Below are 23,176 nucleotides of genomic sequence, written 5' to 3' on the forward strand. Positions count from 1 at the left end.
ATCCAAACCCTACTAAAATGAATGGGAACTGAGCATCCATCTCCAAGAGATGGCTTTGAAAATCCTAGGCTGAATTCTTCTCTCTTTCCATTACGACTGCCACTGTGTGGATTCAACAAGAACAAGAACCCATGGTATGGATTCAACAAGCGCTACTTGCAGGGCCGGCGCTACCATATAGGCAGCCTAGGCAATCGCCTAGGGCGCCAGGATTATTGAGGGGGCGGCATTTTGCCAGGGGCCGGCAGGCAGCTCCGGTTGACCTGCCGCAGGCATGCCTGCAGAGGGTCTGTTGATCCATGGCTCTAGCGGAGCTGCCGCAGTCATGCCTGCGGACGGTCTGCTGCTCCTGCGGCTCCGGTGGACCTCCCGCAGGCATGCCTGCGGCAGCTCCACCAGAACCACGGGATCAGCGCGGGAGGCAGCGAAATGGCCATGCGCCTAGGGCGTGAGAAACCCTGGCGCCGGTTCTGGCTACTTGGTAGGAGCGAGGGTCCCAAGCCCTGCTGCTCCGAGGACGATCTGAATGCTTCCCAAAGTTTGAGGGGGTTCACATTTGGCGAGCTGCTCCAGCCCCATCTCTGCTCGGGATGAAGATATAAAAAAACACTCACAGTATCTTTGCCTATGGTAACTTCAACCCTCTTTTGTTACTTGCCAAGCTACAAAAAGACCTGTTCCTGAAGCACTTGGAGTCATGCAGATAGCCCTGCAGTCTTGTTAATGTTGCATCACATTCCTCAGTGTCTGGGAAGGAAGCAAATGATTGGAGGTGATGATTTACCACATAGTGTCAGGAAATCCATCAGGGATTGCCGCAGCACAATCCTTCTCCTGGAATTTGGCACTGGAGATGAAGACACAGTCCTCCTGGAAATAAACTTGGTGTTAGGTAGGAAGGTAGGACCAAGATGAAATGTGGTGTCTAGCTATCATGAGGAATGTGATAGCACATGCTTATTAGTGATGGGGTTCATTTCAGGTAAGCAAGAGTTGATTACTCAAGAATAATGTTGCAGCTTGTGTCCCAGTTTTGAGAGAGGCAACCCTAACGAGACACAGAGCATCCAATCAGCAGTGCTGTGACATTTTGCTTGTGTCCACAAAGCAGGTGGATGCCATTTATGCACAAACAGCCATTTGCATGCACTTGGTTTTGCTGGCTCAATCAGCAGAATGGGACGCAGGTTTCAGTTCCAAGCTGCATCATTGCCCCTAAAGCATATATCTAATCAAAGCCATAGGGCCAAACTCGTTCTTAGGGGCACTCCATTGGCTTCCAGTGGAGTTGCAGTAGGGAATGGGTCAATTTGACTGATTATCTCTTAGATATGGAGGACTACAGTCGTGACGTACTCCTGAGACACTCTTTCCCCAAAACTGTCCAGTGTGTGTCACATCTAAGTATCTGCCTCTGGAAATGGGAGAAGGAAAAAACCTGAAGTACAGATTAACTCCTCACAGGGAGGTGGCATGGGAGTGTTGGCAGTTCCAAATATTAAATTGTATTATCAGCTATGCCAACTTGAAGCTGTAATTGGAGCCAGTGCTTTCAAACAGAGCAGCTAATGTATCCTGGCGTTTGCCTGAGGATAATATGACTGCACACACACACAAAATATAGACCACCTTAGATTTCCGAGCACCCTTTTACACAGCTTGCCTGACAGCTCTGAGACAAGAGGCCTTGTAAACCAACTCTTTCCCATCACTGATGACCCCAATATTAGAAAAACCCTTATATGGATCCCAACAGAAGTCTCTGGAGCCTGGAGATCTGGGCTGAAAGAGGAGTTTGAATTATGAGCCAACTCTTTTTTAAAGGAAATAATGCTCTGAGTTTCCAAGAAGCTAAAAATAAATGTCCACTGTCTGATGCCGCCAGTAGTCCCATACTTGTGGGCACTGTGCCAGGCACTCCATCCCGAGGGAAGTGCTAAGTAGAAATCATACACCACTGGAAACGAGCTGGAGTGGGGAGGGTCTGGGGGACAGAGTCACTATCTCAGAGATCTATAAAACCTTAATCCTGTCAGTGATGAAAGAGAACTATGCTTTCTAGGGGAGTAATGGGAACAGAACTTGGCTGGCCAGGCAGTGGGAGGCAGGGATTGGGATGCAACATAATGAGCGATCTCGAGTTTGGAGCAGTACTTAGCCCTTTTCATCCACAGATTCTAAGGCCAGATGGGACAATGTGATCAGCTAGACTGATGTCCTGTATAACATAGGCCAGAGACTTGCCTGAAATTAGTTTGAACTCTCTTTGAACTAGTGCGGATCTGTTAGAAAAACATCCAGTCTTGATTTTACAATAGTGAGTAATGAAGAGTCCACCACAACCCTTGGTAAGTTGTTCCAATGGTTAATTACCCTTACTGTTAAAAATGTCTACCCTATTTCGAGTCTGAATTTATAGCCATTGGATCTTGTTATACCTTTGTCAGCTATACTGAAGAGACCATTATCAAATATGTGTTCCCCAGATAGGTATGTAACAAAGAGAAGGTTAAGGGGTGACTTGATCAGAGGTTGAGCAGAAAGGCAATTTCTATTCTCTGTTAGCCTTAATCAGTAGGGGGCCTATGACACACGCTTAAGCAGTTCAGATTCCATGCAATAAAGAGCAGGCAGTCTCACATCACATACACATCAGTTAATTTATTTCCATTTATATTAGAATAACTAAAGTAATGCTACTAATCATGACCTCCTGGCTGCTTAAGATCCTTTTACCCTAATTCTGTACTTCTTCAGTTGCACAATTCTCCTTCACGCTAGGCATTTTTTTAATTGCCCAGTTTGGATTTTGCTGTGGAGGAACTGGTGAGACCTGCGCATGGGAAGCCCTGTGCTTTGCATTACATAAGGGCCCTCAGCATTTCCCACCTGTTGCATTCACTGATGTGGTTAATAGGGTAAAGAAAATGTTGCCAAATGCATTTTAACAGATGACTGCAGTTTGCTCTCAGCTGTTAGACAGCCTTCTCCTTTGTCTTCTTTTTTTTTTTTTTTGTAATGACTAGGAAATATAGAATGTAAAACATTAACATGAATTATTGAGAGATCCAAGATGAAAGTAAACCAAGTGGTTGCAAAGTGGAAACTCTGTAGGTTTTTCTTCCGTTGGCCAATCTGTGAGATTATCTGATTAAGCCATAGCTGTATAAATGAGGCTTGAGTCTATTTGCTGTGTTGGATTGGTCATGTATTCAGGACCTTCCGAGTGGTGTAACCATAGCCCAGGAGGTATTAGTCACGCTGGGAGGACCTCAGTGAAAATGAGAGGGCTTCATCTGGGCAGTTGCCAAGGCAACTCTTGCTAATATTTCACTACAAAGTTTCCACCCTCCCTTCACGTCCCCGAGATCAGAAGGAGCAGAAAGAGGAAAGAGGAGCTTATTGTCGTAAGGTGCTCGGGTTGAATGTGTCCCTGCAGACATAAGCAGGCCTACTCCAAACCCCTGCTGCTATGAACTCAGGATATCGTCCACCTTGCTGGAGTGTATCAAGGAGAGGCAGGTTTGGTTGGCAAATGTTATCAGTTTTTCCATCGGATGCAGATAGCTGGAAGGTGAAGCTTTCCCCAGTTAAAAAAAACAGAGCTAATGCTCTTCCGGGTAGGAATTCAGCTGCCAAAGCTAGGCCACCTACTCTCGCTTGAGCCCTCTCCACAGGACAACTCTTAGAATTGAGTTTGTAACCTGTTACTGGCATGGATGGCTCTGAGTGACTCGGGAGCAGGCCTAACTAAGAAGCTAGCTCCCTCCCCACACTCTAATGCTGTGGTTGGGGTCATTGCAGGTACTGGTGTGAGAGTCCCTATTCGTTTGTGTTAGGAAGGTGGCAGCTGGATGGATGTTGTCCCTGGGAATCCCTGTGATTTCCCCTCCTTCTTGTCAGTCTTCAGGGACACGGCAAAGCCTGTCTGTTTGAGAGAGGGTTTGAGGTGGAGTGAAGTGTGGTAGGGCTGGGGATTTCTGTGGGGTTGGAGACTTCTGTGGGCATGTTTTGTTTGTCTTTGCTGGCCTATTTTCTATGGGTCGGGTGGGAAGGGAATGGCTGCTGGGCTGCAGTGGCAGTATTGAAATGGACTGTGATTATCTGTCACTTGAGAGGTGCTTTCATGTCTTTGAATGTATTTGAACAGAAATAAACAATACAATCCACGCACATCCCAGTGGCTATGGCAGCCAGCAGCCTGTCACCCCTGCCAGAGATTTAGTCCTTAGGAAGCCACTTATTCCATCTCCTTTTCTTGCATCAGTTCACATTTGCCTTTGTTTAGCAGCTGTAGCTCATTCATGACCCAGAGGTCAAACTCCCCTGTAAAATTGCCTGCCTAGCATTTCCTGGCCAAGTCACATTTCTGTGGCTCCTGATCCAGATGAGTCTAATCCACCTGAATTCAAAATGCAATCTAAGACCCCATGGCACAACTACTATATGCCAACTCCAAACCAAACCTAATCACACAACCTTCTCTAGTCCTAGAGGATGTCCAAGCAGTGAGAGCTCATGTCTGATCTGAGGAGACTTCCCCTTCCACCTCCTGATCAGCATCAGTGTTGGGTTTTCAACTGTGTTCAACCTCAGTGGCTTCCAGACTACTTTCTGCACCACATCATGGTGGTGCTCTGTGTTTAAGACTAAGACCCTTAGTTACACATGGCCAAAACCAGCGAAGCCTAGAGCATCCCACAGCTCTGCACCTGTGGTCATTGAGATCATTTGTGTCCAGCTGCACTCCTCTCAGTGGGGGACTCTTTAAGTATAGGCAATTTGGGCACAGGGAACTGAGTAATGTAATAATGGCACCATCAACCAAACATTGCCTTCTATAAAAGTCCCCCTGAAACAAACATATCAGCCAAAAAATACACAACCCCCTAAACCCTAAGTCGAATATTTATCCCTAAGGTTGAAAAGAGCCATAGGCTCAGTGAATAGGCCTTTGCTATTGATTTGTACAGGGAAAATACACAATCAGGTGGCTGGGAGGATATCCTAAGACAGATATGGGTAAAATGCTGGATGTGCTTGATATCTGCCTACCCTACTCCACCAGCTGGAATCCCTTATGGGTGCCCTGTGTTCCTAACTGATCTCATTTCTGCTGGCTGGAGACAATTTTCAGGCAGTGGACCCCAGACATTTGTTGTAGCAGTTCAGTCCAGGACTCTGCTGTTCATCGTACATGTCCCATACACGGGGTGTGAGTTATTTCCCACATTCACAGCCTATTCTGAAAGGGAAAGGGGAGAAATCCTTCATTTTTAACATTTTTTAAACATTGTATCTAACCTCTTGAGCAGCTGGCACTCTTCATAAGCCCCACAGTTCTCATGTTATCTGGGAAAACATGTGCAGCACAACAGAGAAGCTGCAGGACAGCAGCAAACACTGACGCTTTATATTTAGAACATGGTTATGCTTCATTTGCTGCTTTGCCCAATGATTTTTAAAAAAATAAAGCAAACTAGACTTCACATTGATGGCTATAAGCAAATTCCAGCTGAAATATTTGTCCCATTGAGTTTGACAGGGCTACTTGGCCAGGCTGCAGGATCTTTGAACCTCTCATGAAATCCTTCTGATTCGTTAGGGATTGATAATTTTTATTAATAAAAAAATCTTTCTATTTAAACAAATCTTATATGGCTGTAAAACAATTTAAAAACTCAAAACCCCAAGAGAATCATCCCATTTTCTTTTGGTTGTTGGATTAGTTACTGATGTGACTTTTAGGATTTTTTTGTTTGTTTGTTTTCATAACTGCAAACAAACAAGACTGTCAGAACTACTTTTTCAAACGCAGTCTCTTAAAATTGCCCCTGCAATTTGTTGTACTCAATCTTTGCGTCCATGGTTGCATGCAGTCCATTTGAATTTGCACGTTTGTGCTGGGTTTATGCATACAATCTGAACTGTGTAAAGATTTGGGCATGGAAAAACTGCATATGCACAAAATCGCAGGTCCAAGTTTAGAAGCCAGGTACTTTTTAAAAAGGTGATTCTCCGTTTATTTTTATTTGGTATTCAATTGGCAGACCCCACTTCAGCCATTGATAGGTTTCCTACTGTAGACAAGGCTAGTGTACGATGCATATGCGCAACTTGCAACAATTCACATGCAAACTGAAGAACATGATTAGTCTGGAGCATTTCTGATAGGGTGGTAATGACTTTGTAGGTAGGGTTAGTTTTACATTTGTAACCTTAGCCCGGTCAAGCAATAGACCTTAGTATGAGGAGTATAATTGACAGTAGAATCTAATCACTATTTTCTTACTTTAAAGAAACAGAAATTAAACCTTGACTGGAGTGCTCAAATAGTCACTCATTTGCTGTGTGGAATACAAGCCAATGTCTGTATCAATCCCCATATAATGAAGGGCAGTTGTGAGATGACTGAAATCCATAACTCATTCCTGGTCTACACTTAAAATTTTTGCCAGCTTCACTTTGGTAGTTAGGAGTGTGAAAAAAACATCACATTCATAGCCAACATAGTTGTGCAGGCAAAAGCCCTAGTGATGATGCAGATAGTGGCAAAAAAGTCCTTTTGATTGTATAGCTTATTTTCTTTAGGACCTGTTATAAACTGTCCTGCCAAAAGAATTCTCTTGCTAATATAAGATGTGTCTCCATTAAGAGAGTTTGCTGGTATAGTTACATCAGTATAATGCCTACTCCAGCAAACCTTTTCTAGGGTAGACAAGCCTTAAGTCCTGGCTAGACAAGGGAAATTGGCAATGGAAACTAGTTTCACTGGGGCAAAAGCCACAATAGAGACATAGTGCACCAAATGTGAAGTGGTGCTTCCATCCGCATAACTTACTCCAGCAATTTACCAACCACAATAGTACAAGCCCCATTTTGCACCAGTGTAACTCCATCAATGAACTGACCTAGTCTAGGCAAAGCCTTAGATTGCAAGCTGAACAGATTTATTTGCTGATGAAAATGTAGTGACAGGCAGGATGTGTTGAGGGGACAGGGGACTATATAACAATCAAATTAGTCTCCTGACCTGTTGATGTAGAAGAGTTTGTTCTTTCAAGACTGGCTACTAGTTTCCTGTAGGACCTGCTATCTCTAGAGGTGATTGTGAACTTGATGCTTATGAATGACAAAAATAAAACACATTCTCGTAGGATGGAAATGGAATGGATAATTGTACCCAGAGCAGTCACTCTTTGCATGAATCACTAGAAACATAAGGTTTGTAGTAAAAACACTAACCCCGCCTTACTGGATTCCATTGTAAAATATCTGAACATTAATGCAATAAATCTTTGCTCTTAGATTTTGGATTATAGGATCTGGTCCAAAGTCCACAGAAGCCAATGGGAGTTTACATGAGCCAGAGGCCAAAGTGCGTGCGTGCGTGCGTGTGTGTGTGCTTATAGACACCCTCAGGGTAGAGCAAATACTTCTGAAATCCTGAATAAGCAATTTATAATAGGAACGTGGGTGCCACAGTATTGAAAGGAGTTGATACATTCTGAGTCAGACTTGAGGCAGTCCTGAGCACTGTACTGCTGGATATATCATCTTTCACACAAATGTAAAAGCACGTCCCGTCCACTTGTCATTAGCTATCCCATGGCACTCTACATATAAGATGGTGCATTAACTCCAGTCTCTAGGCTAAGTTTCAGCTATGGTAATTACATTCCCTCTTCTTCCGTGCTCTCTGTAGTTTCAATTTGATATGGTATTCTTCATTTTCTAGCAGTGTTAAATAACTGCCATGCTTCACCCTAGAGGTGGATGCACTTCACTGACAGTTGAAGTGATCTCTACATATTGTTTATGTATCATCTTGTTACATTTGTGAGGCCATTTGTGATCCTTCAGCCAGAATAGAGTTATGTGGCATAAATATAAATGATGATCATTATTAACATGAAAACAGCTGTTCCTGTTTGATATGAGCAAGCTTTAAACATGTCTAGGAGACAGCACATCTGTACATTCTCAGTGTGTCTCAGAATAATATGAAGTTTAGGCTTTAAAGGAAAATATTTGGGTGCTTGCCAGGTAGACAGACAGCATGAATGAAACACCTGTTCTGGCTTTGTGGCAGTTTTGAAACCATTTTGTTATAGGGAAGGTACAGTCTGACCTTAAAGTTAACTGAATTCTCTGAAGTACAGTAACATGTGCTGCTCCTGCTGGATTACAAAAACTTGCAAAACTTTTGGTAAAAACATCTTCCAAAAGCCAAAACAGGAGTTGATGTCTTTTTAATAAAAAAAAAGTGCAGCCCACATATTTCAAACTCACTAGGGATTGCTGGACTAAATGGTCTTATTTTTATTGGAATATACATTCAAGAAAGAAGTTTATAGATGAAATAAAACCAAGATGTCTTTCAAAATAATCTTATAAAAAGAAAATCAAGCAATTAATTTGTTAAGATTTCTCCTTATTCTGCTTTTTATACTGGCATTCTTGGACTTATGAATTAGGGGGACTGCATTTCCAGGAACTGATGTGAGGTTCAACTCTGAAACATGTAAAAATGGCACCTTCTTACCTAGCAGGTCTTCCTATGTGTATTAGTTATCACAGCTCCTTATGCTTCAGTATCTGTCTATCTATCTATCTATCTATCCATCCATCCTTATTAACCCTGCAGACCCAATGCAGCTCTGAGAAAGTGAGGCAGATTCTGTTCATATTCCTCAAGCCTTCAGCAAAACTGTTGTCAGTTCTGTTTATCTACATCCATACACTAAGTCCATCACCATGGTGCCAGAGTAGAGTGGTACTCTACCCAGAAGTACTGCAAGCTAATGCAACAGTTTTTTTCACTGGGCTCTCACTGTGTGAGGCCCATCCCCCTCTCTCATATATAAATAAATAAAATATAGGCACCAATTCAGATCAACATCAATACCATATAATATGTAAATGGACAGAGATGTTGTTCATGGCAGGTTGCCTTCCAGAACTTGTCAGCAGTACTGCTGCAATAGTTGATAGACACAATTTCTGCTTCTGAGAGTTGGAAGCTTCCTCTTCCCACCATGTTAAAGAGGGAAGGGGAGGGAAAGCGTTGACATTGTTTCTTGACTCTGTGTACAGATAAACTAGCTAGTGGCCTTGTCAACTGGGGGGAAAATACCAAGAAGCCCAAATGTCCAAATACTAAACCAAGGCTTCACCAGAGTCTCTCAGATTTCTGTAAAACTAGAGAGCACATCATTATTTTGTTTCTGTCTAAATCTCATTTATTAGCAGTTTATTAAGACTTCAGTGGGAGTTAAATGCATTTAAAGGCAGCAGATTTAAGGAGGAGTAGATGGTGGTATGATTGAAAACCCAATTGTTGTTGTTATATAGATTCAGAAACTGGATTTGAGCAAGACTGCCACAGGAGGGATTTTTCAGCACTTGACTACCTTGCTAGTAGTGGCATAGGTTCTCAACTGGATGGCCCGTTCTGCTTCAAGACCTCCTATCTAAGATAATGCCTGACCTCATGCTTCAGCTAATAGTTTCATTAAGCCAAGAGGTGGTGTCATCACAATCAGAAACCTAGGAAGATTCAAAGAGGGATTAGATGTTTATATGAATAATGACCACATCCAGCATTGTTATATTGAATGTTAAAAATGGAGTTTTGGAAGGGATATAAAACCTCAGGTTTCAAGGTTTAAATCTCTTCCTGTTATCAATTAGGATGAGACCTTCATGGGGGCAGATTATCCCATAGGTGTCCTGTTTGGGGTTTCTTGCACATTCCTCTGAAGCATCTGGTACTGCTCACTCTCAGCGATGGGACACTGGTGTACTCGATGGACCATAGGCCTGACTCAGTCTGGCAGTTCTTAAGTGTGGCTCACCGGGCAGGATATCAAAATGGAAATCAGGAGACTCTGTCTTTATTCTTGGCCCTGCCAATGAATCTCTGTGTGGCCTGAGGCAAGTCATTTCACCTCTCTGTGCCTCAGCTTCACTGTTTGTAAAGTGGAGATTGTGATATTTACCTATGGTTATAAAGTACACTGAAATTCTCAAATGAAAACTGCTGCGTATTGCAATAAATATCATGTGCATGTGGTGAAGAGGAATTAATGCTTGTAACACGCTTGGAGATGCTCAAATGAAAAGGCATTGTATAAGTGTGAAGTATACTGTCTTCGTAGACTGGGCAGCTGGGAATAATGTTCTGTACAAGACCCTAATCCTACACATTGCTGAACTAGAACTGAAGCACCATACAAGAGGCTGTCACCATTTTCTAGGACTGGGCCCTTAGTGCAGAATTTTCAAAATCAGTAACTAATTTGGGAGCCTTTATTCTTCACCACCAAGGTAACGCGTGACCCAAAATTTGTTACTGCTCATGAAAATGTGTGGTCTTAGTGTATAGTATTTTCTTTTTTCTTGATGAAGAATATGTAAAAAGCATAGGTTTACTTCTTCTGCTAATCTCAAAATAAAATAATCAACACTGTTATAAATCCTCTGCCTATCACTACTATTTATAGTTTCTGCAAATGGAAACTTTTCTTTAGCATAGTCCCTATTTGCACTGCTCATCTGGAAGTATTAGAGATCCTGTTTTTTCTCCTTAAATGTGAACTGAAAGTCCTTACGCAAAGCAGTTCCACAGTTAAATTGAAACTGTTCAAATTCAGGCATCACAGTTATCATTGTACCCTATCCCTCTGCTCACGGAAACCTTGCAGCTAATATTACATTACTAAATGTGTTAACTCTGATTTCACTCTTAATAAATAGTTCCTTTTCTTAATTGCATTTTGGAGGGATGATTAATTATGTGACAGGAGGCTACCACTAGAGGGATTAAAGTGATTGGATTTGCTATTGCTGTTTTGCCTCCTAATTCCCTTGCGGGAGAAAGAGGTTATTTGCTAATCCATACCCTGCTTTCACTGTTAACTTTTTTACATTCAGAGATAATTAATTGCTTGAGTCCCATAACGAAAGGGGCATTTAATATTGTTTAAGGAAGTTCGTTTTAATTTTCCTGTCCATTGCAGTTTTGGATTTCTGTACATAGGATATGTTAGTTAACTATTACTAAAAAAAATTGCCATATTCAAACACTGTTATTAAACCTTACCATTGAGAAATGATCCTTTTAAATGTGCATTTTAAAGAACAGACACTGCTTCTTAGTCAGCTGAGTTACAGTTAAATGGAGCTACTCCTGTAAGTAAGGTGAGGAGAATTTGGCCCTAAATGGGGGCTACAGGGGGGAACAGTTTCTGAATGCAACTACTTCTTAGAGGATTTTCAAGTCTTAATAAAGCACCCTAAAGAGGAGGGGGTTAAAAGAAACTTGAAAGCATTGCAGGAAGTCCCTGCTAATTGAATGGTCTTGGCTGCTGTGGTCTAGTGCTTCCTTGCCATGTAGAACCAGGCAGACTAAAGCACCCTTAGCCACTGTACTTTCACAAGTCATGATGTCATGCTAATACAATCTCATGCTATGCAGTGCCAGCAGAGGAACAGCTGGCATTGTAACGCTTTCCGGCTTGTGGTGGCTTGCCAGTTTGGATCTGCACGGTGAGTTTTCTAGTGACCTACCAGCTCTTCCAAGTAGCACACTAGTTAATCCAAGTGGAATGTCAGTGCTTCTAATATCATACCGGTTGTAACAAGGTGTGTTGTAGTGTCCTTGGGGTCATGCTGGCTTCCTCCAAGCAGCATTTTCCGGTGGTTCCAATGGCATGCCATTGTTCCCATCCTGCTATGACTGGTGCTGAAATATAAATATTATTTCAGAGTAGCAGCCGTGTTAGTCTGTATTTGCAAAAAGAACAGGAGTACTTGTGGCACCTTAGAGACTAACAAATTTATTTGAGCATAAGCTTTGCTGAGCTGGAATTGATATGCAAACTAGATACAATCAATTTAGGCTTAAATAGGGACTGGGAATGGCTGAGCCATTACAAATATTGAATCTATCTCCCCTTGTAAGTATTCTCACACTTATCAAACTGTCTGTACTAGGCTATCTTGATAATCACTTCAAAAGTTTTTTTTTCTCTTACTTAATTGGCCTCTCAGAGTTGGTAAGACAACTCCCATCTTTTCATGCTCTCTGTATGTGTATGTATATATCTCCTCAATATATGTTCCATTCTATACATCCGAAGAAGTGGGCTGTGGCCCACAAAAGCTTATGCTCAAATAAATTTGTTAGTGTCTAAGGTGCCACAAGTACTCCTTTTCTTTTTATAAATATTATTGTATTGTGCATTATTGTATTATTTAAAAAAATTAGATCAAGTAAAAAGATCACAAAACAACTCCTTAAAACACGGAAGATAGATAGCTACAGTACAAAAACTGAAGTGTGCAAATGTACTGCACAAAATGTGTGTGCATGGACACACGATCTGCATGGACACACTTGATCTGCTTGCACAACTATGGTAGCTAAATATTCAAATTAAGTACATAATTGTGTGGGCATTTAAAAAATTTAAGCCTAAAGCACAAATTTAGATTAAAAAAAAAAAAAAGGCTGTCCAGAGGAATAGCTCCAGATAGGCTATTCTACAAAAGAGGGGAAAGGGATAATGTGTAATAATTGGAAACTGCTAATGAAAGAGGAGAAACTTCATAACAGCCTGTTAGTAGAGAGCAAAGGCTTAAAAAACAGAACCACTATGACACAATTAAATTCTTCTATTGCTTATGGCAAAGTCAGATCAAGTCCTAGAGCAGTGCAGTGGGCCCAGCATTCTAGACTTACCCTCATTTTATGTTTCATGCTGGTATTAAATTTACTTTTACAGTTACAACCCTGCAAATTAGTCTGTGTGTGAGTACATGACATCAACAGTACTACTCTGTACTTATCTTTAAGTACGTGCATAAGTGTTTGCAGGATCCAGGTCTTAGCACACCTGGATCCTGCAAACATCATCAGTTAAATATGTTTAAATTAGAGACACTACCGTATAGTTTAGCCATAACATTTATGTTATTCAAAATATAAAATCTCTTGTTAGTATTTTTTGCTTACATTTAAATACCCCCCAACCCTTGTGCTGGAGAGGCAAATAAACAACAGCATTTTTCAAAACCAATGCAGGAGAACCAGGAAATGAAATGACTCGAATAAGGTTACCATTCTGTTTTCAGTATCTCAGCTGAGTGAAACAGCAAAAAAGAAACGAACCAACAGGATGACCGTTGGCAAGAAAATTAGATTTTGCTTTTTCCCCTCAGTGTTGTTAACCTAAGGCAATTAAACTTTTTAATCTGATTTTTAGTTACTAACTTTTTAACTTTTAAACTTTTTATTGAAGATTTAAAAATTGCGCTAATCCATGATGTTGTTTAACAAGTATCAGAAGAGGATGACAATACAAGAGGGCAGAGCTGAGCCCAGCAGGACAGGAGTTCCAGGAAGCAGACACATGGGGTCAGTAAATGTTATATCAATCATAAAAAAAAAAGAAAAGAAAAGAAAAAGAAAAAAAGAAAAGTTCACCCCATTGGACTCATCCTCCTTCAAGTAGTTCAGCTGCTGACCTGATAGGGGCAAGTGATTCTGAATATGGTATTTACATGGATTTGTCAGAAAATAGCTGTAAAAGTAAATGTGATACTGTACTAACTTTCAGAGTGGTAGCAGCGTTAGTCTGTATCAGCAAAAACAAGGAGGAGTCCTTGTGGCACCTTAGAGACTAACAAATTTATTGGGGCATAAACTTAATCAGATGCATGAAGTGAAAAATACAGGAACAGGTATATATTTTCCACTCCATGCATCTGATGAAGTGGGCTCCAGCCCATGAAAACTTATGCCCAAATAAATTTGTTAGTCTCTAAGGTGCCACAAAGACTCCTCCTTGTTTGTATTAACTTTGATTATTGACAGGTTTCAGAGAGGTAGCCCGTGTTAGTCTTCATCAGCAAAAACAGCAAGGAGTCTTTGTGGCACCTTAGAGACTAACACATTTCTTGGGCACAAGCTTTCGGGGTTTCTAGCTAGCTTATGCCCAAATAAATGTGTTAGTCTCTAAGGTGCCACAAGGACGCCTCTTTTGTTTAGTGAGAGGGAGCTCTGCTCTGTAGATATCTTTCCTGGGGGAAAATTTTAACGTGGCCCTTTTAGTGGCTCAGGGGGCTCTCTGCAAAGAGAATGACTCCTCCGGCGAGAGCGCGGGGGCCCCGCTCTGGCGCAGGAAGGGGTTAACCCAGCCGCGCCAGGGCTGCCAGGACAATCAGCAGAATCGCATCAATAACCCCGCGGCCACTCCCTCCACCTCGGCCCGGGGGGCGGCTGCCGCCGAAGGAGTTTGCAAAGCTGCGGCGGGCGCGTTGGCGGGGCTCCAGGGAGGGGCGGGCAGGGCAGGGCAGGGCAGAGATTGATGTCTCATCACTTGATTAGGCAGCCCTGCCTCTGCCCAGCTTGGCTCAGCGGCTGCAAACACCCAGCCTCGGCGGCGGCGGCGGCTCCCCCGCCAGCTCTCCCCGAAGCGATGAGCCCCGGCGGGCAGCAGCAGCGCTAGGCTGGTCCCCGCCAACTTCCTCTCCCCCCTTCTCCTCGCAGCATCGGTGAAAATGGCGAGGGGAGAGATGGATGCGGACGGGCTCCGGGGTACCCTGCTGTCCCTGCTGCTGCTGGCGGCGCTGCCCGGCGGCGCGGCTCGCCCGCGGGTCCCCCTGCCCGGGGACGTGAACGGCTACAGCCTGCACCCGCCCTACTTCAACCTGGCCGAGAGCACCCGGATCTCTGCCACCGCCACCTGCGGGGAAGAGCGCGGCGGCAGCCGGGGCCCCCGCGCCGTGGAGGATCTGTACTGCAAGCTGGTCGGCGGGCCGGTGGCAGGAGGGGACCCCAACCAGACCATCCAGGTACGGTTCCCCGCGGCTCAGCTTGTCCCGGGGGCACCTGCCCCGAGCCCCCTGGCGCGTCCCCTGGCCGTGGCGAGCCCGCTCTCCTCCCCCGCCGCCCCAGGTAGCCCGGCGCCTGCCGCCTCTCCCTTGAATGGAGGCGCTCGCCGGCCGGTGAATGGGGCCAGCCGCGCACAAAGCGATTTGGGAAATGCCTGTTCTGGTCCGTGTTTGTTTTGCCCCAGGCGCCCTCTCCGCCCGTTTGCTCTTCTCGCCACCCAGCGAAGGGGGACATGTGAGTTCAGGAAACTTCTTGTGGTTGTTGAGCCGCTGCATTGAATGGCCAGGGGTCGCCTCCCAGCGGGGTGGTTTGGAGCAGTCCCTAGGCAATTTTCGTCCCATGCTTTAGCAAAGCGGAGCTGCATTAAATTCCCTCGGAACACGCCTGGCTCTGGGTGTGTGATGCGTTTACTCTTCGAAAGGGCTTTCTCCCCCCCCCCCAACCCCCCAGGTGTAAATAAAGATCTTATTTTTCTTCCCTCAGTCTGTGTTTGAAAAGGTAGATTTCAGCTCCACTGGCTGTGTGGAATTAGCTCAGCCGGTTCCTTTTAGAAAAAAAGGATGCGAGAGAGGGAAATCCTGCAACAAATTATCTGGCCCATGTTAGGCCATTACCTACCAGGAGAGCGCTACAGTGTTTCAGAAAACAGTAGAGTGACAATCTTTTCATTAGTATTTTCCCAGGTGTGTACCCTTGTGTTTGTGCCCTGCAAATAGCAGTTGCACTTTTGCAGAGTGTTCATTTTCTTGACCTCCACGAAAGGGTTGATTTTGGAAGATCATTTTGAAGGGATGGTGAGGGGTGATTTCCTGCCCCCTCATTTTTCTAAAAAGCATGTCACTTGGTTAGTTGTTTGGAGGCATCTTCTCTGACTTCTCGAAATGCAGTTTCTCTTTCAAAGGCTGAAGGGGAAAGGGAGGGAAACGTGTTTCTTTTCGAGGGTTGCTAGAAATGTGCCAGGATTGCCAGAAATTGTACAAACCAAACACAGCCTGTTAGGTTCCCAGGACCTTATTTTTAAAGGTGTCAGTTTCTGTGCTGATGAAATCCAGGGCAAGTGGAGACTGCTGAACTGGTCTGAAAGCAAAGATCAGACACTGGTGATCATGCCGATATTTAATAATATGGGTGTGTAAGCCAGACACTGCTTGTTGAGATTTTTTTTGAGGGAGATTGGTAATATTCACCTGACATCAGCTTGTAAAAACAGTTTTGTCTATATCCCATGTGTCCCAGTTTAACCCAACAATAGGAACCTGTAGCCAGGAATCCCCTTGGAATGCAGACTGCAAAAATGCAGCAATACTCAGTCATCTGTGTGTAGCAGCCTGTTCAACAGCCATGGATATGTTGGAAGGCAGGGAGACCAGTTGCAAGAGGATTTGTAAAATGGGAGCTTTAGTTCCATGAATCCCTGATCTGCTGTAATCCCATGAGAACAGCCAAAGTAGTGGGAAGCAAATAGAAGAATTTGAAACTCCTCTTGTGGAATGAGAAACAAGCAATGACAAATCTGAGCAACGCAATGTGCTGTTTGCCAGTAGCTTCTCCTGGATTCTTAAAGAGAGATGGTGCTAGTTCACCTGGAGCAATAGGACCCTACTCAGCCTGTTGTTAAGCAGAGGGAGCATTCAGAAAACAGCTAGTGTGAAGTTGGTGCCCTCAAACAGGTCAGATAGGAGAATGTGGCCTGAATGGAATATCTGCTTCTAAAAAACCCTAGGTCTCCAATGCTTTAGCTACTTGGAATTTTCTCGCTACTGAAGGGCAAAGTCCTGTGTCAGTGGCCCATACTTAAGGATGTTGCTGTGGGAAAGCCAACACCCCATCCTCCTTCAGTTTTATTGCTTTACCATTGTTAGCAGACTTGTGTTTTATTTCAGATAAATACCTGTTGCATTAGACAGGTCTGACGCACAACTGGGCAAATACTGCCTTATTCTGTAGTTGATGGACGTGAGTAAGGATTCCATGAATCCTTGTTGGAACTGCAGTGCTGCGCTTTTGTCGTCAATGTAATGCATAGAGAGGAAGATAACTGAGAAACGCTTGCTGTTCTGTGTGCAGTTACCAACATCTAAATATCGTGTAAGTAAATCCAGTAAAATGAGACTTCTAAAAACATGGAGGTTTATTGCAAATTAAGGGCTATGCATTTGACATGAAGTCAGTGGCCATCTGTGATGCTTCTGTGTGACCAGCCTGATTTATCACAGACTGCATTAAATAGTGACTAAAATAAAGCATTCAGAGTCTAATGACTTATGTGGTGCTCTCTGCAGGTGTGACTCATGCCCTTGCAAATACAGCCTTGTCCTAGCGCTGTAGTTTTCTTTAAATCTTGCTAGTTATTTCCAGTTAAACAAATGTGGTTCCTTAGACTAAGATACTATAGTGACCCCCTCCCTGTCCTTCTGTGCAGCTTTGGTATGGGAGTGCTTTGATCTGAGCTCTGCTTCCTAGGCTGATATTCTTTGGTCAGTCTGAAAGCTTTACAGCCCTTTTGTAGGGGCTCCTTTCCCTGACTACAGGCAGCACCTGGAAGGAAGGGAAAAAAGGGGTATTAGTGCAAAGGTCAGAGTTCCCAATTCATCGCTGTTAGGGATTTCAGCACCACCCAGTGACTAAAGCAATGAGGGAGGAGTGTGTGTGGGGGGAAGTGTTCAATTTATGTGTATTGAAGTGACAGTAAGGAACTCCAATGTAAGTCACTAGTATGCTTCATGTTTCACCAGTTACTCACCTAATCCCTTCATCTGCTCTCTTGTACGTTATTCCACACACAGTGCAGTGACGGTCAGGAAGGCTTGTGGGTGGGAGCGCTGCAAGATTCTGTTTTGATGGGTGCTCAGGAAGTTTCAATGGGGCCTGGTAGTTAAGAGGACAGATGTTTGCTGGATTGGCTGCCTAATAAATATTGTAGCTTGTCAATCTAATAGGTTCAATCAGTTCTCCCACCATGAACAATTTTAGTTAATTAACACTGTAATAAAATTTTTTTGGAGAGAGAAATCAACTATTTTTGCCTCAATGAATTCTGAAAGAACCCTCTTTTGTTTAATACTGACTTTGAAACTTGCAGAGTTTGTGGCATAGTTTTAAACACCAGGCTCCAGACCTGTTTGGAATATGATGAAGTCAGGGCATGGCTATGCTTGCAGATGTAGAGCGCTGAGAGTTAAACCAGCCTTCGGAGAGCACAGTAGGGAAAGTGCTGAAGTCTGTCCACACTGACAGCTGCAATGCACTAGCGTGGCCACATTTGCAGCACTTGCAGTGGCATTGGGAGTGGTGCATTATAGGCAGCTATCCCACAGAGCACCTTTTCCCATTCTGGTGCTGTGGCTTGTGGGAAGAGGACAGGGAGTGCAGGGCATTCTGGTTCCTGTCCCAACGTCCCATGATGCATCGGTTCGCATCCCAGCAATCTCTCTGCTTCTGTCCACATTTGGTGCCGTCTTTCAACGTTTTGTGCTGCGCGCTCTATCTTCCCTTTCGGTCTGCGGGTATGGAGCCTGAACTGCTGAGGAATATACTGATGAGTCTTGCCAGCACGTCATGTTTGGCAGTTGAGTTACTCCTTAAAATCCAAACGGAGAGTGAGGACTCCGACAATGATATCTACTCAAGTAATGCATACGACATGAGATTGCTTGTGGCATTCACAGACATGCTAACCACCATGGAATGCCGCTTTTGGCCTCAGGAAACAAGCACTGAGTGGTGGGATCACATCGTCATTCGAGTCTGGGATGACGAGCAGTGGCTGCAGAACTTTCGGATGAGAAAAGCCACTTCATGGGACTGTGTGATGAGCTCACCCACACCCTGGGCTGCAAGGACATGAGATTGAGAGCTGCCCTGATGGTGGAGAAGAGGATGGCTATTGCAGTCTGGAAGCTGGCAACTCCAGAGAGCTTCTGATCGGTTGCTAACCAGTTTGGAGTGGGAAAGTCTACCACTGGAATTGTGTTGATGCAATTTGCAGGGCCATTAATTGCATCCTGCTCAGGAGAACTGTGACTCTGGGTAACATGGATGACATTTGTGGCTGGCTTTGCACAAATGGGTTTCTCTCACTGCGGAGGGACTAGATGGGATGCATATTCCAATTCTGGCACCAGCCCACCTAGCCTCAGAGTACGTTAATCAGAAGGGGTATTTCTCTATGGCTCTCCAGGCGCTTGTGGATCACCATGGGCATTTCATTGACATAATGCAGGCTGGCCCGGAAAGATACATGACGCATGCATCTTTTGGAACACTGGCCAGTTCAGGAAGCTGCAAGCCGGGACTTTTTTCCGAGACCAGAAGATCACCATAGGTGAAGTCGAAATGGCAATTGTGATCCTAGGAGATCCCTCTTACCCTTTAATGCTGTGACTCGTGAAACACTACACAGGGAGCCTTGACAGCAGCAAGGAATGGTTCAACAGGCTGAGCCGGTGCAGAATGACCGTGGAGTGTGCTTTTGGTCATTTAAAGGGCCGCTGGCGCTCTCTGTATGGGAAGCTGAACCTGGCCAATGACGGCATCCCCATGGTTATATCTGCATGCTGTACCCTCCATAACGTTTGTAAAGGGAAGGGTGAAAGCTTCATTCAGGCATGGACCTCGGAGATTCAACACTGTGAGGCTGAATTTGAACAGCCAGAGAGCAGGGCTGTTAGAGGGGCCAGCACAGGGCTGCAAGGATTAGGGATGTCTTGAGGGAGCAATTTGAGGCTGGTGCACTGCACGGGAGTGAAGTGCAGTGGTTCCAATGTTAGAAGGAATCTGTGTTTGCTGTGCTGACTTGCAGTGCCTGTTGCTTCCCTGGGCTAAGATATCTTTTACTTTGTGATGATAAAGAATGTTTTCAAAGCCAAAAAATCCATTTATTGAAAAGAAACACAACTGCTTGGGAAACAGAAAGGGCGAGGGGGTGGAGTGGGGAACAGTACAATCACAGATTTGCATGTATTCTGTTATCATACTCAGCCTTCCTGTCTGGAGTGCTGTACAATGAGTGCTGCACCTCAGGATGGCTGTACTGCATGGTGATGGGGGTTGAGTGCAGTGGGTAAGGGCTGTAGTTTTCAGGGCTGGGTGGTGAAGCTACAGGTGTTGGAGCCAGCTGGTGGCAATAAGAACCCAAATGTTGAGGAAAGTGGATTGGAGGTGACATGGGGGCACAAGGGAAAGAGTTTTGGGACAAGGGCTGTGTTGGGAGGAGCGGCGCAGTAGTACTCCTCCTGCATGGCTACGCGCACCTGGGTTGAGTCCGCTTGGCGCTCCATGATGCTTATCAGCATCACTTCATGCAGCATTCTTCTTTGCTTCTGCGTGGCCCCTTCCTGATTCTTTGCAGTCTCTCGGCCGGTGAGAACATGGGTGACTGAGATCTCAAGGTTGCATCTGTAAAGGCAAAATGCAACATTTAACAGAGGCAGCATTTTTCACACCAGGCACAGCAATGATTCCCCCGTACTTAAGAAGGGCAAGCACAGTTTACACAATAGCATAATTTGCTCGTCCCAAAGCGAGTGCGCATAACGCATGGGAGCCCCAAAATGGTGAGTAAGCACAGAGTCAAGGGGAACTGATTGTTTCAGAGCTGTACTTTCCTCTGGGTTTCTGTGCCTTGGGGAGAGCCACAGCTGCTGGGGGCCCCTATACTGAACACTGTCCCCACATTTTCCACAGAAGTTCGTCCCGGAAGATATCTCGCTGCTGAGGGTGACTTGGGAAGCAAGAGAGAGTCTTCTACCACAATGCGGCTTCCGCCCTGGCCCATATGCAGCTTGCCTGTGTGCAACAATGGTCCCGCCCCTCATGGCACAGTGGCGCAGACATGTTAGCCTGACTGGGACAAGGACCACAGTGGCTCTCCCAAGAAACCTGTGCAAGCGCATTGCCCAAATTCTGGCTAAGACCTTTGAAGAGATCACTGAGGCTGATTACCGTGATGTGAGAGCACATCAATGCCCCATTCCGCATCTAGGCATGCATGCAGCCCTAACCCTCCTCGCCCCAAGAGCCTGCGCTGAATAACTTCCTTCCCAAAATAAAAACTGCTTATTGGGAACCTCCTCTGGTGTTTGTCCTTCCCCAAGCACCGGCCACCGCAACTGGCTACCTTCCTCCTGGCTTGAGAACAGCTCCTGGCTGCGTGCATCTAGGGATTCCAGGGTGTCTTCCTCCATCTCCGCATCCTTGCTCCTGCTTTGCTGCTACTCCTCCTGCCTTGTTGAACTGGGCTCTGAAGTGTCCATGGTGGTACTCAGCATGGAGGTGGGGTCACCTCCAAGTAGCGCGTCCATCTCTTTGTAGAAACGGCAGGTCGCGGGGACAGCACCGGAGTGGCATTTTGCCTCGCGGGCTTTGTAGAATGCATTCCGCAGCTCCTTCACTTTAACCCTGCACTGCAGTGTGTCCCGATCATGGCCCCTTTCCATCATGTCCCTTGATATCTGCCTGAAGGTATCATAATTTCTATGGCTGGAGTGCAGCTGGGACTGGACAGCTTCCTCCCTGGCAAACGCTGATGAGGTCCTGCACCTCGCCATTGCTCCATACTGGGGATCCCCTGGCACGTGGAGGCATGGTCACCTGGAAAGATGTGCTGAGAGCACTCTATGCCTGGATGAGCAAACAGGAAGGGGATTTTCAAAATTCCTGGGGAATTTAAAGGGCGGGTCTGACGGTTGGTCACCTGAGGGCAAGGCAGTAAAGTTAAAACTGATGACCAGAGTGGCTAGAACAGGCATTGTGGGACACTTCTGGAGGCTGATCAGATCACATTAACAGACCAGGACATCCACATTGGTGCAGCGATGCTCCAGAGGGGGCGCATCAAACGTTATTCCACTCGCCAAGGTGGAGTACCAAGAGAGCTCTAGCCATGGAGTCAGAGCGCTCTACGTGCCTTGCCAGTGTGGACGTGTCGTGAGTTAGAGCTCACTGGGCTGCTTTAATGGGCTCCAACTCGCAAGTGTAGCCATGCCCTCAGAGTTCATGCTAGCCTCACAGATGGCTGCCAGCATTTTTAACTATAGTAGTTTTTGTAGTTTGCAGGAGTTACACAGGTCGGAACTGAATTGAGAACTGCATGGAGAAGTTTTTACAGTGCTTGCTACTATTCCACTAGCTCTACCCACTGCTAGCGATCTCACTTTAATGAGTTGTGAATTCACCCACTGGACTAAAGACAGAACAGAAGATAAAACCACATTAGGCTTTTATCAGTAAAAAGTGACTTTCTGATTAAACTTCAGATGAAGACACTGTTGTCTGGGTTCCAAGACAGTGCTCCGCAAACATGTAATGAAATGCAGTGAGAGAAATGTTCTTCCCTCACGCTTGCATTCCAAGTCCTGTTCCTAAGTAATTAGCTGCATCGTTAAGGGTTTTGCCATGAAATGTTCCAAGAACTTGCTCCCGAGAGAGCAATTTGGCCTTCCCAGGGTATTTAGATTCTCAAAACAAAAGTAATATTTTATCAAATCCTGCCAGCTTCAAGTCAGTTTAGGAACTTGTATTTGTAGCCCCACACCCCCGTTTTGCCTTCACTTGACACACATCTTCGTTTAGGCCATGTCTATACATACAGTGACACAGCTGCATCTGGTACAGCTGAACTGCTGCAGTGCATCTGGTGGAGACATTGTATGCCAACTGGAGGGAGCTCTTCCATTGGCATTTAGAAAAATACAAAAACGACCCCCCTCACCCCCCGGGAATGGCGTAAGCCATGTCTGCAGGAGGAGCTCTCCTGCTGACGTAGCGTTGTGCACATGATGACTTATGTCTGTAACTTATGTCACTCAGGGTGCGGAATACTCTGTCCCGAGTGACATAAGCTGTAGTGTGGACCTAGCCCATAGGCTGCCTTCATGCAGACACTTGCTCGTGTGTGTAAGGTCACTCGCCAAAGTGTTTGCAGGGTCAGCGCTTGAGGTTATAAGCTCACGTGGTAGGATTTGTGGAGCTGATTCTCAGCTCACACTGGTGTAAGTGGGAGGTGAACCAGGCTCCTTACGTGTCTGAACCTGGGAGTCTGATTCTCCATTTTTACACCTGTGCATCTCCATTGAATTAAATGGAGTTTACTCCTGGTTTACACTGCTGTGTAGTGGAAGCAGACTTGGCCCCTTTGTCTTATCTGCTGTGTCTGTAAAGTGTCTATCTTGCTTTATGTGCTATACCAATAGTAACTGGGAGATGGCTCATGTCAAAGACCGTCCCTGGAAGTTTGGATGTTAGACTAAAATGGAAGGATTGCTACTGTACCTTATT

The 23,176-nt window shown here is 45.0% G+C and overlaps 1 protein-coding gene across 3 annotated transcripts in view; it reads left to right on the forward strand.

Moving 5' to 3' along the window:
• Nucleotides 1-14,479: 14,479 nt before the first annotated feature.
• Nucleotides 14,480-23,176, forward strand: part of LAMA5 (laminin subunit alpha 5) — a 164,861-nt gene continuing 156,164 nt past the window's right edge. For all 3 annotated transcript variants that reach the window (XM_032802274.2, XM_075072228.1, XM_075072229.1), the window contains exon 1: nucleotides 14,480-14,859. In XM_032802274.2, the coding sequence (XP_032658165.1) occupies nucleotides 14,566-14,859 (294 nt within the window). In that variant the 5' untranslated portion in view covers nucleotides 14,480-14,565. The remainder of the gene's footprint in view (nucleotides 14,860-23,176) is intronic.

The sequence above is a fragment of the Chelonoidis abingdonii genome, chromosome 14, assembly GCF_003597395.2.
Source record: "Chelonoidis abingdonii isolate Lonesome George chromosome 14, CheloAbing_2.0, whole genome shotgun sequence".
Lineage (NCBI taxonomy): Eukaryota > Metazoa > Chordata > Testudines > Testudinidae > Chelonoidis > Chelonoidis abingdonii.